Source organism: Orussus abietinus, unplaced genomic scaffold (genome assembly GCF_000612105.2).
Source record: "Orussus abietinus isolate OABI.00-Male unplaced genomic scaffold, Oabi_2.0 scaffold3, whole genome shotgun sequence".
NCBI classification, from domain to species: Eukaryota; Metazoa; Arthropoda; class Insecta; order Hymenoptera; family Orussidae; genus Orussus; species Orussus abietinus.
In genome coordinates, this window is record NW_019395984.1 from 1,819,249 (window position 1) to 1,831,258 (window position 12,010).

At 53.8% G+C, this 12,010-nt stretch overlaps 2 protein-coding genes across 4 annotated transcripts; both read right to left on the reverse strand.

The window, feature by feature from the left end:
* Positions 1-3,571: 3,571 nt before the first annotated feature.
* Positions 3,572-5,737, reverse strand: LOC105699035 (probable G-protein coupled receptor B0563.6). Its single transcript, XM_012423733.2, has 5 exons — positions 5,518-5,737; positions 4,736-4,885; positions 4,384-4,634; positions 3,924-4,211; positions 3,572-3,855 (listed from the first exon to the last, which is right to left on the reverse strand). The coding sequence occupies exons 1-5, from the start codon at positions 5,735-5,737 to the stop codon at positions 3,604-3,606; spliced, it is 1,161 nt and encodes a 386-aa protein (XP_012279156.1). The 3' UTR covers positions 3,572-3,603.
* A 665-nt stretch (positions 5,738-6,402) lies between these two features.
* LOC105699239 (protein GPR107) lies at positions 6,403-11,931 on the reverse strand. 3 transcript variants are annotated; one of them, XM_012424091.1, is made up of 10 exons: positions 11,667-11,931; positions 11,432-11,542; positions 10,852-11,018; positions 10,611-10,765; positions 8,591-8,829; positions 8,362-8,495; positions 8,031-8,298; positions 7,677-7,949; positions 7,424-7,599; positions 6,403-7,283 (listed from the first exon to the last, which is right to left on the reverse strand). In XM_012424091.1, exons 1-10 carry the CDS (start codon positions 11,751-11,753, stop codon positions 7,130-7,132), a joined length of 1,764 nt encoding a protein of 587 aa, XP_012279514.1. In that variant the 5' UTR covers positions 11,754-11,931; the 3' UTR covers positions 6,403-7,129. The 3 variants fall into 3 exon arrangements, with proteins under 3 accessions (XP_012279514.1, XP_012279513.1, XP_012279515.1); XM_012424090.1 differs by having other exon boundaries at positions 6,403-7,295; XM_012424092.2 differs by lacking the exons at positions 11,432-11,542; positions 11,667-11,931 and adding an exon at positions 11,111-11,311 and having other exon boundaries at positions 6,403-7,295.
* Between the last annotated feature and the right edge of the window lie 79 nt (positions 11,932-12,010).

The following is a 12,010-nucleotide window of genomic DNA, read 5'->3' on the forward strand; positions in this document are numbered from 1 at the left end:
ATACCCGCGCCGCCATTTTTATCCGTGAATGCGAGGCACGGCGGATCCGCTTCGCAATATGTCGACAAAGATCCCGTGGCGGCGAGGCGAAAGGGAAGAAAATCGACGGAAATAAGCCCGGAGCTCCATTTTCCGGGATGGTATTTCTAGTTTATCGGCTAGTTCGCAGCCTTTTCGGGGGAAATTTACGTAAGGGCCCTTGGTCCAGATCTCTACGCAAGATGGCGGCCGCGCGAGGCATCGATCCGCCGATACGCGACCTGCACCCTGCCGGTAAACACGGGGCGTAAAATAGGATAAATGTCCACCCAGGGGCGAGTATTATACGGCTTTATGCGTGAGTACTTGCACTCGACCACCCAGGACGGACATTGATCTCACTTTATGCGTCGGCCGCTTATTAGGTCCGAGCTTAATGATACGAGTGTCGTATAGCGCGATAAGCCCGCGAACTCGCGGCGTCCCCCTGAGAGGGAAAATTATGAAAATAGGGGAAAAGTGCGAAGGAGCCGAGGGGAGATTTTTACCTTTACAAGTTCCACGTCTTTTGGGACTCTTGCCGCAATAATGTCGCCGAGTCTGTGCGCGGGAGATATGAAAACGATCGATCCGCCGATGTGCATGCTTCACCCTATAGGGGAGTTCGGGGTAAATGTCCGAAGGGGATGGATGATATAGTTCGCCGTATATGGGGAGGCACGGGGATACGCGATTATGCATAATTCACGCGCCGGGGGGGTAACTCTGTTTTCCTTCCCTTTTTTCTCTTTACTATCGCACCCCCGTGCTCGAGCCACTTATACCCCACCTCGCGATATTCAGCCCGATAACTCGTTAATCGCGTCTTCGGTAGGTCGACGATCCTTACTCAAGAGAGCTTTTTTAATCCCTCCGTCTTGTAGATATTAAGGCGATAAGTATTAATAATACACCCGCTGGTGCGTCGAGTACCGACGGTATCTCGAGGAACCCTTATTCGTCGGTTTTAAAATAGAAATAGGGAAAGAAAATCCCCGGCCGTCGTCGTTACGCCATTTCCTAGGGAAATGTTTATCACTTCCGAAAGTCGGCGAGCCAAGCGGGGCGATCGATCCCCTGTGAAAAACGGGAAAGAACGATGACTAATGCGGTTTAACATGAGAAAAGCAAGCAATTAGCATATTCGCGGGTAGTATCGACCCCGCTCGCGCGAAACAAAATGGCTACCCGTCGAATGTAGCGCGAGTCGAGTTGAAAAATCCGCGGGCTTGAGTTTCCCCCCAGGAGGGTCTCTCTTTGCTCGGTTCTTTTTTCTTCCTTTTCTTCTCTCTTAAAAAGGGCGATGTAATAAGACTGCCAAGGACCGCCATTAAACGTAATAACGGCGCGTAAACGTAATAACGAGGAGGCCCGATGGAACGGCCCTCGGAGAGGAAACGACTTCGTCGGGTGTCCCGGGAAAACGCGCCGGATCCGGAAGCGGAGCCGTAAACTGCGGCCGCACGCGAGCTATTTGCATCGGGCAGTTCGGTCCGATCGACGATAAAATCGATCGAATCGGGCCGGGAGATGGAATGGATCGACGGGCGATCGTATTTTTCCCCGGCGGTGGACGCGCCGAGTAAATAGTTAGCCGTCCAGCTCGCTGCTCGTTCCACTGAAATGCCCACCATCCAAATCCCCCGTAAAGAAGCAACAAATCGCGTTCGGTTTAATGATTCCATTGATGGAATTTTTATAATAGAAATTTTGTACGCAAGAGCTCAGGGGAAACCCCGAGTAAATAAAATAGCCGTCCATCGCGGCTGACCAGTTCACCGTTCGTTCCACTAAAACGGCCATGGCCCGAATCCCTCTTAAAAGTGCAACAAATCTAGATCGTTTTAATGATTGAAAGATCGACCCGTAGAATGAATTTCTACAGGGGAGATTTTTTTAATGCAACAGGTCAGTGGTAACGCCGAGTAAATAGTCAGCCCTCGAGCGCGGTTGACCAGCTCGCTGCTCCCTGGGCTAAAATCCTCGTTAACCGAGTCCCCCTTAAAAATTCAAGCAAGCACGGTGGTTCTAATGATTTCATTGATTAGATTTTTCCAGACGAGTTTTTCCGGAGGACGGGTCAAAGCCCGGCTCCCTTTGACGCGACGTATGATCGTACGTTTTTTGCGCGCCCTCGTCACGGGGCTTCGGGGATGAAATAGCGCCCAAAGCGAAGAAGAGAAGTAATCGGGGCTCCGAGGCTTAGAGTAATTAAGCGCCGTAGTAAAGGCATCCGTCGGTGAATACCTAAGCGTCCCTAAGCGAGCGACATTTCCCGGGTGAGCTGCTCTTCCAACTTTAAATCCCATTCTCGCTCGTTGGCTCCCATTACCCCGTTCCTTCCTGGGGTTCAGAAAGATACCGAAACGAGGTTTCGCGTAAATTAGCGGAGGGATTAAAAGCGATTGGAGAGTCGGTGGGAAAAAAAGAAAATATGAAAATGGAGGAAAACAATTTTCGCGTCCAGCGAGCTTAGCCATTTTTTGCCTGGATGGGGGGCTGATAATTCTCGAGGGTGGGAATTTCGATCTAGTGCAAGAGGGAAGCGTAGACGAATGCACCCTCGGTGTCGGTCCTCTCGTTCTCGTCGCGAACGCAGCCTGTATCGACCCAGCTACGCCCATCCGGAACGTCCGGGGGTGCCGGAGACTCCGCCGCCCCCGGACGTTCCACGGCCCTCCTGGAGCTAGTCGCATTTTTCCAGGACGAGATCTACCCCCTCCCAGGGTGGTCCCCTAACCGAATTACCCAGAGCCTATTAAAAAGTCCGCGATACCAGCCAGGAACCCGGGGAGACCATCCCCAACATCCGGCACTCCCGAAGAACTCCCTCTTCGTGGTTACATGGTTACATGGTTACACGGTTACAGGCGACCTGGACCACCCGAGAATTTTTATTTACAATCTTTCCCGATCTCCAGGACGATTTCCCTCCCTTCGGATAATCCCCTGACCGAACTACCCCGAATTGATTTTTTAAAATCGAAAATGGACGCCTACAATGCGCGATGGAGAACAATTCTTGTCAAGGGCTACAGCGACTCGGAATTTCTTTTTTATCTCCTCCTTTCGGGAGGAGGATAGAGAGAGACGGGCGATAGGGTGCTCGAGATGCACGGAAGAATGGCATTCCGGTCCATTTCCGCGGAGGCTGTAGGATACGAATCGAATCTGCCGCGGCAGATGCCGAAGATGGGGCTTCCTCGAGAGCGGGATGGTGTTCTCCGTGTTCGTAGATGGAGGAATATTTGTCCGATTTATTAAGGATGTTTACTGGGTTTCCGGACGGGTGGCTCCTCCCCGGGGACCCGGTGCGCTGCGAGTACCGTGTCTTTTATGTGCTCCGGTGCTCCTTTTGCCGCCGTGCGCCCGGATGCTGAGAATGCTCTCGGCTGAGGCCCATCCGTCTCTATCTATCCGTTGTATCGAGAAAGGAACATTTCCCGCGGCTGGATGGGTCGGCGCGGATGCGGACGCCTCTCCATCATCCCAGGACTGGGACGAGACGGAGGGGAACCCGTTTGCGAATTTGAAAAATATTATTTTATTAATTATCGATACGATCGATATCATTGGCTGGATCTTTCAGACACTTGCCGGAACGCAGCCCGGGGTCGAGGACGTCGCGGTGGTGGTCGACCTCGGCACAGGAGAACGCTTTTTCGGGGAGCGACCTCGACCTCCCGGTCTATCCCGGAATTTGGAGCCCAGAACCGACCAAGGACACCCGAAGGTGCGAGCCAGGGTGCTCCGGAAGTCCTCGGAAAACAGGCAGTAAATGTAGAAAGTGATGGAGTAGTTGATGACCTCCAGCAGGTTCGCCAGCGCCCGGAACACCTTCAAGAGGAAAAGGTGATTTACCGACCTCGTAAACCCGGACTTTCATGTCGGCCCTGGAGACGAACCTGATAGGGATAGAGGCTGAGATTGTTCTCGCTGAGAGTGACGTTCAGGATGACCATTGGGCTGACGCAGACCAAGAAGAGGATGCTCGTGCTGCCCAGGAGCATGATGAGCCTCCTCTCCTCGGCAAAGGTTCTGGAGTCTTCGTCGGAGCTGGAGGTCCTGGACAGGGTCATCCTGCGCCTGCGTTCGCAGGTCCTGCGGTAGACGATCATGATGCGGAGGTTGAGGACCGCCAGCAGAATCGTCGGCCCCACCTTGAAGATCAGCTCCAGGACCACCTTGTAGACCTGGGGGTAGGAATGGAATATTAAATTCCATCGGCGCGTTTCCGCCGGCTAGAAAAATCTGCCCGCGTTTATTTATATTTCACAGGGGATCCATCAGGACCGAGGGGTCCCGGGAAATGAAATTTCTTCCCCGTGGGCAGCGGAGCGTCCCGCAAAGTGGTCGATGGATCACCTGGTAAAAGACGGAATGCAGGAAGAGGAGATCCTCCCGCTTTTGATAGATGAGCCGGCCATCGGTGGGTAGCAGGCAGCTCGTCATTTTCGACCGAAAGACCCCGGGGAGGTAGAGCAAGAAGGTGGCCAAAGGGATGAGGAAGACCGTCAGATTGGGCGGTCCGCAGACCGGAAGCGACCGGGCACCAGGATGACACACGCTCGCGTATCTCTCCACCGTCAAGGCCAGCAGCATCAGCACTCCGACCCCTGCAGCCCCATTAATCCGCAAGCTCGTAAACCACGTTAATTAATATCACGGGCTCGCATTTACTTCCACAACGTTTCTCCTCTACTTCCTAGTTTCTTACCCAGACATCCGTTCCCGAGGAAGAGCTCCAGATGCGTGTGATAAAAAGCCTGGACCTTGTTGCTCCAGCTCCCGGTCTCCTTGTACAGCAGGACCCTCATGGCGAAGGGGATGCAGAAAATGATGGCCAGCAAAGCTGCGGCTGAGTACCCTAAAAATAAAATTACGCAATGATTTATCCGCTGATATTTTCTCAAGGAACATTTCTCGAGCCCGTGAGTCGGTATCGCATCCTCCGTTGGGATATTTCGAGAACTTGAAGGGAGGGCTCGCGCCCTGCTTTGCCGACGATTCTACTCTTAACAAAACCGCAAATGCAACCTTTTAACGGGCACGGATAAGGTAGACATCGCCGGGGGATTTTTCCCCTGTCTAAAATATTGGATTTCCCTCTTCGCCGTGATTTTCATTCTTCGGAAGAGGGAATAAAAGTCGAGGGAAATCCATTTCCGGGAGGGTGGGACGCTCGGGCCGAACGAAAGGGCACTCGTCGCACCTCGTCCGTGTTAACACGATTTCCGCGTTAGGTCGAATCGAGTTATCCGTTAATTTCCTCCTAATGCACTCGACAGCCGAGTAAATAAAGAGCCGTTCGAGGCTTTTCAGCCGCCCCCACGAGGGCCCTTTAACTCCCTCTTGTCAACGTTTCAATCGGCGAACAAAATTCACCCCTCGACGGAGGCGCTCAATTCTTGCGACAATGCAGCGGCGGTGTTCTGAAAAGTAGTTAAAGAAAAATGAAAAATTAATTACTCGTAGACCGCATATATTTCTCATCTTCACCTCTCATGTATACATAGGCGGTCCCTCGCATGTTGCGTCTGGTCAGGACCACGAGATTAAGGATGTTGCCGACGATCCCTAGAAGACACACGCCAGGAAGAACGACGCCATAGCTGATGCGCCGAAGAATCGCCGTCCTAGGATCTTCCGGTATCCCTTCGACTTCCGGAACAGGACAGACCTCGATCTCCGTCCCACTGGAGTTAAAACCCGGCCGCATATCTCGAATGTCACCCTGAAGACCAAGAGGACGAAGATCGCGGATCGCGCAGCTCATTGAAAAGATCGTCCCGTCCATTTTCCCGGAACGATCATCCCGTCATCCAATGACCGACAATGTCCGCCGCCAATGAGACACGCGAGGTTCTCCGTATTTTTCTCTTCCCTTTATTATGTCACAGGGTAATTATAACAATCTCGGTACGCGAATATCTCTTTGCCGGTCGGAGATGTCAAAAGCTGCGTCACGAGATTCACGTAACACTCCTCGCGAAGTTCGAGCTGGAATTAAATGTAACTCTGCTTTTATTTCTTTTCCTACTTTTTCTTTTTCAACTTAGGATAGACTTATTCCCGACATAGGAATTCTCCGGGAGAGAAGGTGAAGTAGAACCCGAGGAGAGATCGCGACACGTCACTTCGAGACGGACTGGACCGCTTTTCCGGACGCCTCGACGGCGAGGGTGACTCGGTAAAGAGCTACGCATGCGTTTCTCACGCAGGATCGTGGTAGGACCCTTCTTCAAGGTTGGATTTATCCGAAAGAAGAAAGGACTCCTCTCCTTCCGGGTCGGTAATTCACGGACCGCGGTGTAACCCGAGCACGGGTGCATCGGGCCCTCGATAAGAATACTTTCAGGGAATGTAACGAACGATGCATCGACCTGCATAAAAATATCCGCTTTATTAATCAACGTGGCTTCCGCGGGGTTCTCCACGAGTCGCGGGACAGAGCGGTACCGGAAGTCGCCCTCGTTGCCGTGATAATTGCGGCGCGACGCGCGTTACAATAGCCTCGCGTCATAATTAATTTTAGTGAGGATAACTGGTAATTCTAGAAGGTGGGCATCGACCCCCGGACTCGCGTACACCGGCGAAGTCGTCCCCGGGATGCGGAGGCTCTTCAAGGGTCGACCGCGGATGCCGCATCCGGTGTGGACGCACCTTGCTCCTCGCACCGAGGAGAACAATGGAAATAGAATGATTCTTCGAAGTACCTACGTAACCGTGCGGTCCGTAGAAACGCCGCGGACGATGATCTCGGATCACCAGGGAATCGCGGCCACTTCGATCACCGTGGAACGTCAAGATCCGCGTTTTAAGGTTCGCATTCATTCGGTCAAGCATTTGGCCTCTTCAGCGCCGCCCAACGTCCACGCATCCGTTATCCAGGATAAGGTTCGCACTCGGCTTCTCTTTCGCGCTCTTCAACATCCACACGTCATTTACCAGGGACAGGTTTGCAATCGGAATATCTTTCGCGCCCTTCAACGTCCATTCAGCCGCCCTTAACAGGCATCTTTTATCCAGGATAGGTTCGCACTTTTTGAGCGCCTCTCGCGCCCTATCACAAGGCCCAGCCTCCGCCGAGGTGGGATCGCTCTCGCGAGGATCAGTCGTACTCGTGGGAGGACTCCCGCTTGTCGAGGAGGTTGTCCCTCTCCTCCTGGGGGCCGGAGGAGAGCTCCGAGGTCGTCGGCCTGAAGAGCTTCGAGACCTTGCTGACCTTGCTGAGGCCCTCAGTCATCCCGTTTCCGCCGGACACGCTGGAAAAGATGCTACGGTCGTCGCGTTAGAAGACGAGAGACACGTCCGGGACCTCCTCTCGGGAGTGGACCTCCGGAGTGGGCTCCGAGAGGAAGAGGAGAGACGGAGAACAGGGATGGAGCGGGGACGGGGTACTTACACGACGTCCATCTCGTCGTCCTCGTCGACCTGCGACTCCTGCTCGTCGGGCGTCAGCGTGAAGTAGGGGTTCGCCGAGGCCGGCCGGAACTTGTACCCGGTTAGGACGAAGAAGACGTAGGTCGCCATCTCCCTGAACATCTCGTCCAGCCACTCGTACTGGAACGGCACGGTGATCTGAGGACGGAAGAAGGAAAGTCAAGGTAGCGATGGCCTCCTCCCGGACATGCTAGAATCTTCGACGTGATTCCTGCCTTCAACAGATATACGATGACCCTCGTGAAGTAAATGTAGCCGAATATCATGATGTAGAAGTGCTGGAAGAGCTTCAGCTTCCGCAGGTTGATCGCCGCCTTGCCGTTCGTGTGCGCGGCCTCCTGCAGGTGCCGAATGCTCCACATCACCGGGAAGATTATGGGCCCGCAGCAAAGGAGGTCCACCAAGATGAAGACGTTTCGCCAGGTGTCGTGCTCCACGTCGCCCTCCTCGCTCTCCTCGATTATGATCTCGGCGATGTTGGCGAGGACCTGGAGTAGAAGAGACGAGGAGAAAAATTAGAGCCTAAGATATAAGGACCGCCGTTCATTTTAAGAAACTCCGCGGCAGACCTGCAACGGTATCACTATCATGAAGAGCTTCTTGTCTCTATCGGCCAGAATGTGCTTGATGAAGGTCCACCCGGTCCCGACGAGGACGATCGTCATGAAGAGGACGGCTCCCTTGAGGAGATGGGTGATGTAGTAGAGGATCGCCCAGGCCGCCACGTGCTCGCCCTTCGTCTGGATGAAGTGGTAGTTGATCCCGTGAAAGAGGAGCGACAGAGACTTGAGGTACACCAGGACGGCCATGAGGTAGTGGATCTTGAAGACCGGATGCCTGCGCAAACGTTACACCTGCAACGACCGACCACAACCGGCCTCATCCTCTACGACTACGCACTTGCTCTTCTTCAAGATGAAGACCCAGAAGCATCCGGAGAGCATGAAGAGAAGAGCCATCATGAAGTAGAGGGCCGGGAGGGGCATCTCGCCGGCGCTCAAGAAGTTCCCGCCGTTGTTCTCCTGGATCTGCATCTGTAGAATTAAGTAATATTTCATTAGACATCTCCATTGAAAGGATGGCACCAACGAGACGATCCTTTGGGAAGCCTCCTGGGAGGGAGCCTCACCGTGAAGTCCAAGGCGACGCGGGTGCCAGGCTTGTAGTTAGGACAGCTGTGGAAATACAGATTGTAGAGGCCTTCCTCTTCCTTGCTCGCGACGTACATGACGAAACTCGCGTTGTAGTACTTCTCGCCCCTGACGGTCTCCGTCGTCATCGGGAGCTTGATGTGGGAACACGCGTCGGCATCCATTCCCACCCTGGCTGGTTTCGCATCGAGACGTTCGACCGGCTCCACCGACCTCTCTGGAAGCAAACCCAGAAAATTCGTTAAAACTCTGGTCCCTACATCCTAAGTGTCTCAAACGGGGTCATCGGAAGAATCTTCGGCTACATTAGGTAGGGCAAGAGAAGATCAAAGCCCAAAGCTGGCGATAGGATGGTCAAGTTGGACGTGGTTGGGTCCGACGTGCCACCAAACGCCGACCTCGGCTCGGCTCACCGACTCACCCAAATTGGATCGCAAGATCGATCGCGGCCGAGCCGTTCGTTCGCTCGGTCTCTCGACAAGACCGTTACCTAACTTGACGCTCAAAAGTATCTGCGTTTTGCGTTATTTATAAGATCGAGGACGAGCCGCGGTAATTTTAGCGCCGCTCAACTTCGCGCGGCTTAATCACGCCCGTCAATTTCACAGGGTGGAGCGAGAGAGAAGCGGTCAGAGGCCGGTCACTCCGAGATGGAGTTCTCCCACAACCTTGGGCTTCCGGGGTGCGGATTAACGTCAGTTTATCGACGGTTTACAGACGGATTTAGACCCCGAAGGGAGCGACAGCCCGCGGCGCGTTTAATTAATAAACATCGAGGATCGATTCCCGCGAGCGACTTGGTCGAGTGCCAGAGTTCCGACTTCCTCGGTTGGAGCCGAGGGAACTCCGGCATTCCGACCCGGGTAGGCTTTCGTCGAGCGTTCCTCTTCATTTTTCATCGAGCATTCCTGATTCGTTGCCGAGGTTCCCGGTACCGGATTCGGGAACTCACTCAACAGCAGATCCACGGAATTTCTCTACAGCGTGGAGCTTGGAATTTATAAAGAACCGTCCAACGGTTCGGCGGAGCTCCGTTTGTTTTCTCTAGCGATCGCCTTGGTCTAGAATAGGATTGTGTAACTTTTCGAGCCCAGGGGGTCGAAAATGCAGAGGAAGTCGAGTCAATTTTGGAAGCCCGCGGCACGGGCCGGTCGGCGCTTGGATGAAACGTCCAAGGCAAGGCTTGCTCGACGCTACAATGTATTCCTCTCGGCCTCGGCCTTTCTTCTCCATCTGAAACGTGACATTAAGACATTAAGTCCACGTCGCGGGTGATAAAGTTCACGGCGGGATAACGCCGTGTCGCTCACTGCCAAAGCCGAGGGTCCACCTGTTGGCTCGCGGTCCGAGAGTTGCGCGAACCGCGGCCGAAAATACTCGCGGCCCGAGCGCGGATATTATATTTAGAGAGAATTTGCATTTTCGCGTTAACGCCGCCCTGCGTGGGAGGCGACGAGATAGCGGCCCGATAAATCAAATTGAATCCGGGAATGGAGGTGAACACACCTCGCCACCTTTGTAGCCGAGTGGTGAATCGACTCTCTTTCGGGTTTCCGCCTTCCGGTGGCTGGACCGGAGCCAGAATTGTGCGGGTATCTTTAAAGTATGCACCCTGGTAAAACGCGCATTCCCACTGATGCCAGAGTCATTTGGCGAGTCGTGTGGGCTGCGGACCTAAAAATCGACCAGCCCGAAGATTCCTCCCATTCAGATAATTATACGTTCACTCCGAGTGCACTGAAATCATTTCAGGAAATATCCATCGGAGAACTACATTCAACGATGAAGCATCATGTCCAGGGAGAGACTCGTAGAGAAGCCTCGATTGAGTAGCCCAGCTCCTTGGAACTTTGATCCGTAGCATCGCTTGACACTAATTGAACCGAGTGGGACAAACAATGATTACTCGGCGATTCGTTTGGATCCCAGAGCTGTTCGGCGAGTCACATCTGCAGTTCCTGTTAATTTAATGCGTTATGACATCTCGGAGTCGCTCACCCTGCACGAATGCGTTTCTCTTCTTTCGCGGGAATAGCGCCGTGTCGCTCAACTTGGCTGGCAACGAGTCCCTCTTTGCTCGAAAGACGGGAACCATTCCGGAATCTTTATAGATGTGCACCGAATGTACGTTCTGACTGCAATTCACTTTCATCCTGAAAGACATTAATAATTCCCCCTTAACGACTGGATTAACCAATCGGAGACGTCCTCCTTCCTCCGTTCCACTTAAATGACATACGTTAAATTCTTCAGGTCCATCGTGAAGTATATGACGGCACTGTTATTCCTCTGCTTTGGCTCAATGGGTTTCGGTCCATTGGTGCCCTGTAGAAGGCATCTATCCTGGTGGCTGTCAAGGTACGGATTCATGGCGTCGCTTAGCGTGCGGTCCAAACTGAAACCATACTACGCGACAAGGTTTCATTAACGGCTTTCCAAGAAATTCTAACCCAAGCCTACGTCCTGTCTCCCTTTCGCTCGGTCAACTATTAACCAACCTTGTGGGTCACCCACCCGCATCAAATATCATTTCCAACCGCACTCTAACCTCGTTAACTCAACACTCTCGGAATTCATGAAAAACGGCTTGAAAACTCGGGAATAATCGGGCGCAGATTTAAATCTCGGGGCAAAAGGGCGGGAAAGTTGATTGGTCGATGAGGCGCGGCACGCGGAGACGCGGAGGAAGAGAGGAATCGCGGAACGAGCGAGAAGGCGAACAGGTGTGCGCGGAAACGTCAAAGCCAGCCGACGAGCCATTGGATCCCTGGGATGCGGAGGGAATGCGGGGAACTGCGGAAGAGAATGCGGCGGCCTACCACGGCGTCGTCACTGGAGGGAGTGGCCTTGAAGTTGGTCAGGTTGACGTGGAGGATGCCGCCCTTGTAGAAGCCGAAGGTGCTCAGGGCAATGTAGCGCCTTACGTCGTTCTGCAAGGCACACGAAAAATTTCAGACAACCGGGATGCAAGGCTTTTCATTTTGAATTTGACATTACGTCGCGTCAAAGGGGGCGGGGCTGGATTAATGAATTTCGGGGCCCGTAGGGACGTACCCGGATCTCCAGCTTGTGGATCCTGGCGGAGGCTAGGACCAGCAGGGCCAGCAGGGCCCAAAGGGCCGACAGATGCCAAGAGGCCATCCCGGGTATTGCGCGCGTAGGGTGTCGACGACGCGTCACATCGCCGCCGCGTGTAATCGGAAAACCTACAACCTTGGAGCGCCTCGCACAACCTCGCCCGTGGACGTGCGCGAACCCGGGCCCGTCGATACGCGCGTGTACGGTCGAGCGTGCGCGAGCGAGCAGAAGTCGGCGGACACACTGACCGCCGAATGGGTGGACCGCGCGGATGCGGAACGACAGGCCCGCGTGGACGGCGGAACGGTGGACTGTGGACG

Excerpts from the sequence above, each read along its gene's own strand:
- LOC105699035 (XM_012423733.2), bottom strand. The coding sequence starts at position 5,737 with ATGCGGCCGGGTTTTAACTCCAGTGGGACGGAGATCGAGGTCTGTCCT. Across the intron at positions 4,886-5,517 it reads CGCCTATGTATACATGAGAG|GGTACTCAGCCGCAGCTTTG; the intron begins GTGAAGATGAGA and ends TTTTATTTTTAG. Across the intron at positions 4,212-4,383 it reads TGCATTCCGTCTTTTACCAG|GTCTACAAGGTGGTCCTGGA; the intron begins GTGATCCATCGA and ends TCCTACCCCCAG.
- LOC105699239 (XM_012424090.1), bottom strand. The coding sequence starts at position 11,753 with ATGGCCTCTTGGCATCTGTCGGCCCTTTGGGCCCTGCTGGCCCTGCTG. Across the intron at positions 11,019-11,431 it reads CCTCCAGTGACGACGCCGTG|TATGGTTTCAGTTTGGACCG; the intron begins GTAGGCCGCCGC and ends CTTGTCGCGTAG. Across the intron at positions 8,299-8,361 it reads TTCATCTTGAAGAAGAGCAA|GCATCCGGTCTTCAAGATCC; the intron begins GTGCGTAGTCGT and ends ACGTTTGCGCAG.